The sequence below is a fragment of the Egretta garzetta genome, unplaced genomic scaffold (genome assembly GCF_000687185.1).
Source record: "Egretta garzetta isolate BGI_Z169 unplaced genomic scaffold, ASM68718v1 scaffold51, whole genome shotgun sequence".
Lineage (NCBI taxonomy): Eukaryota > Metazoa > Chordata > Aves > Pelecaniformes > Ardeidae > Egretta > Egretta garzetta.
The window spans coordinates 5,085,335-5,088,550 of record NW_009258549.1 but is presented as its reverse complement, the minus strand read 5'-3'; the positions used below and the strand labels follow the sequence as shown (position 1 = coordinate 5,088,550).

The following is a 3,216-nucleotide window of genomic DNA, read 5'->3' as shown; positions in this document are numbered from 1 at the left end:
CGGGAGCCCGCGGCCTCGGCGGGAGGTGAAGTGTGCGGGGCCTGTTCCCTCCTCTCGGCAGGGCACCAGCGAGAAGCTGTGCCGGGCCCAGCAGGAGCTGCACTTCCAGGCTGCCACCTACCTCTGCCTGCTCCGCAGCGTGCGGGAGCACACGGCCCTTCACCAGGAGTACCACGGCAGAGGGGAGCGCTCGCCTGAGGAGGTCGCCGGCCTGGTGGGCTTCAGGTTGCCTCAGCAGCCGGGAGGGAAGGGTTAAGATGATGGTGTTATGTTCCCTATTTATTCCTGAATAAACATCCTAGGCTATGGAAACGGCGTGGGTTTTCTACTTTGTGTTTACTGTCGATTTTACGTTGTGGGTACGGTGTGAAAGAGCCGTAACCAAGAATCCTTCTCTCGGTTTGTCACGCGTCCCTGACACACCGCTTCAGCCTGGACGTGTGGCGTGACTGGCAGCCTCCACGGAATGAGAGGAAGGTTGCTTGTAGTGGAAAAATATGACAGCCTTCACTGCTAAACTGTTTTCTCTGAGGGATTGCAAGGGTTGTTGGCTCCCCCCTCAAAATCTGTAGGTAAGAGAATTTGTCTGTTTACTGTAGGGTTTTCCAGCCATGTTCGGGGGGGGGGGGAATTTTCTGCTCTCCCAAGAGCGAAGGCCATTTCTTTGGAACATTAGTGGATTCTGGTGAGCTCTGCAGTAGGAGACAAACCTCTTTCATCTGGAAGATTTTTTTCTTTTTTTTTTCACTTCATGGTGGTGAGCTAGTGAATACTACTTAACGAATTACCTGTTTTTCAGTGTCTCTTGAGCAGTTGACTCTGCGACTGAAGGTAACTAATTACTGCCAGTTACACTAAATACACAAATCCAGCTGTCATTTTCTTGCTTGTCTTGCAGTCTGGAAAAGCAAGTTTCTTTCTATAAGAAAAGAAACACTGGCTTGAATTGTTGCTGCCCTCTTCTCAGAAGAGGGTTGAATTATATGCAAGATGTGTAAGAAGTCTGTAATAAGGATGACTTATAATGGCTAAAAATACAAGGCTTGTTTATGGGCGGGAGGAGCTATAACAAGCAAGGATAACAAAAGAGTGCTTTGTTTTTTATTACTACCAGGGAAAACAAGTATTCTGTCAGAAAAGGGCTACTAAAATGATCCAAGGGCTGGAGCACCTCTCTTATGAGGACAGGCTGAGAGAGTTGGGCTTGTTCAGCCTGGAGAAGAGAAGGCTGCGGGGAGACCTGATTGCGGCCTTTCAGTACTTAAGGGGGCCTACAGGAAAGATGGGGACAATCTTTTTAGTAGGGCCAGCTGTGACAGGACAAGGGGTAATGGTTTAAACTAAAACAGGGTAAGTTTAGACTGGATATAAGGAAGAAATTCTTTACAATAAGTGAAACACTGGAACAGGTTGCCCAGGGAGGTGGTGGAGGCCCCATCCCTGGAAACATCCAAGGCCAGGTTGGATGGGGCTCTGAGCAACCTGGTCTGGCTAAAGGTGTCCCTGCTCGCTACAGGGGGGTTGGGCTAGATGACCTCTAGGGGTCCCTTCCAACCCAAAGCATTCTATGATTCTATGAGAAGCTTCACAAATAGAATTATTTCATCTAAATCTATATATTCTCCTTCCCCTGTATTTAAAACTCGGGGATGGTCTAATCCCCAAAGTGTAATGGGTAGGCACAATATATCCTCAAAACTGGGGAGATTTGGGCTACTTAGGTGTAAGGTAAGGACATGAGAACTACAAGTTTTAAGGTTGTGTAGATCAAAGATCCAATCTGCAATGCTTGCAGCATCTCACCAGTTAAACAGGGGTGTTTTTTTGGAAAAGCGTTGGTATCGCAGATGGGAAAGTACCATCGATCTGTTTGCAGCTCGGTAGGTGAAAGCCATGGGAAGTCGCCACACCCTGAGAATGGCCGTGGCGTATTTGTTGTTCTGAGTTACTTCACGCGGCTGTTGCGTCCTGCAATTTACTTTCCAGATGGACGAGAGGTTCGCTCCTTCCAAAGCCTGTAGTGTATTGCTCTGGAAGAAAAGCAAATGGCTTGCTGCTGAAACCGGTTCTGGAAGAAAAGCTGAAATTTGGCCCGAGATAGATGCTCTTTAAAGAGTACCTAGAGCTGAAAGTTGTACAGTGTGGGTACAAATAATAGCTAAAATTTCTCAATTTCCCCTAAACACACCAAGGTGCTAAGTAGAGAAAATTTTAATCAGTATCTGTGTCTCTTCCAGTTACCACCACCCCCCCTTCACTTCAATCCAAAGTAATGCAATGACAAACAAAAGTAAATTTATATGTTAATAGAAAAAAACAAAGCCGGGATGCGTTCTGAATAGCTGAGGAGCACTGGGGAGGGAATCTGTGCCTTAACGTGTGATAGGAGCCTCCCGTCCGAGCATCGCGTCCTCTCTGCAAGTCCTCGTGACAGTCAGAAAATCGGGGGTGGGTTTGTTAAGGGCTTTTTATCTTGCCTTTTCTCGCTGCTATTAAGCTAACCTTGAAAGCTGAACGCGACCCTGGTTGTGGAGGGTTAGAATCGATCCCTGTGACGGGCACTGGCGGCTTTGGGGCACTAGGTGGCAACACGGTGGTTAAGAAAGGGGCTGGTCACAAAATGCCGGGGTTGGGGTAGACAGGAACCGTGCGAATGCCCTTTCTGGGACTGGCCCTCGGTGCTCTGCGGCTTGAGCTCGCTGCAGCACGGAACGGCAGCTTCAGCTGTAAGGGAGCTTCTCCGGAAAGCGGGAATTACGGTCGCCTTCCTCGCGCACGCAACCGTAACTGCACTTGACAGCTTGAGAAGAGCGACGGCGCCGTTAAAACCGTGCCGAATGTCAGTCAAATAAAGGGAATGGTCTTTAAGAAGCAGTGCTCCGTCAGCGCTAGCTCGGACGTAGGTACCTATTCACGCCCGCGCCTACCTAGCCCGGACGCATGTAACTCGCTCCTGTCACTGGGTGGGCGTCCCGGCGGAGACGGGCCTGTCCCGGGGATGCGTAAGCGGGGCCAGGCTGCCGGGCCGACAGAGGCGCCCGTTACGCAGCCCAGGATTCCCTCCGGCTTGGCAGGAACTTCAGCCCAGCCACGTGCTTGGGCACGTTAGAACCAATCGCCATGAAACTGTTCCGGTTGGGTTTCCCCTCGAGAGAGAGGCAAGATCCCGGGACGCGCGCCCGCCGGACCGGGCGCTGCCCAGCTTCCGCTTCCCGG

General features: G+C 50.7%; 1 protein-coding gene across 1 annotated transcript in view; it reads left to right on the top strand.

Moving 5' to 3' along the window:
• Positions 1–308, top strand: part of FMC1 (formation of mitochondrial complex V assembly factor 1 homolog) — a 704-nt gene extending 396 nt beyond the window's left edge. The window contains exon 2 of the mRNA XM_035903203.1: positions 7–308. Within this exon, the coding sequence (XP_035759096.1) occupies positions 7–256 (250 nt within the window). The 3' untranslated portion in view covers positions 257–308. The remainder of the gene's footprint in view (positions 1–6) is intronic.
• The last annotated feature ends 2,908 nt before the right edge of the window (positions 309–3,216 follow it).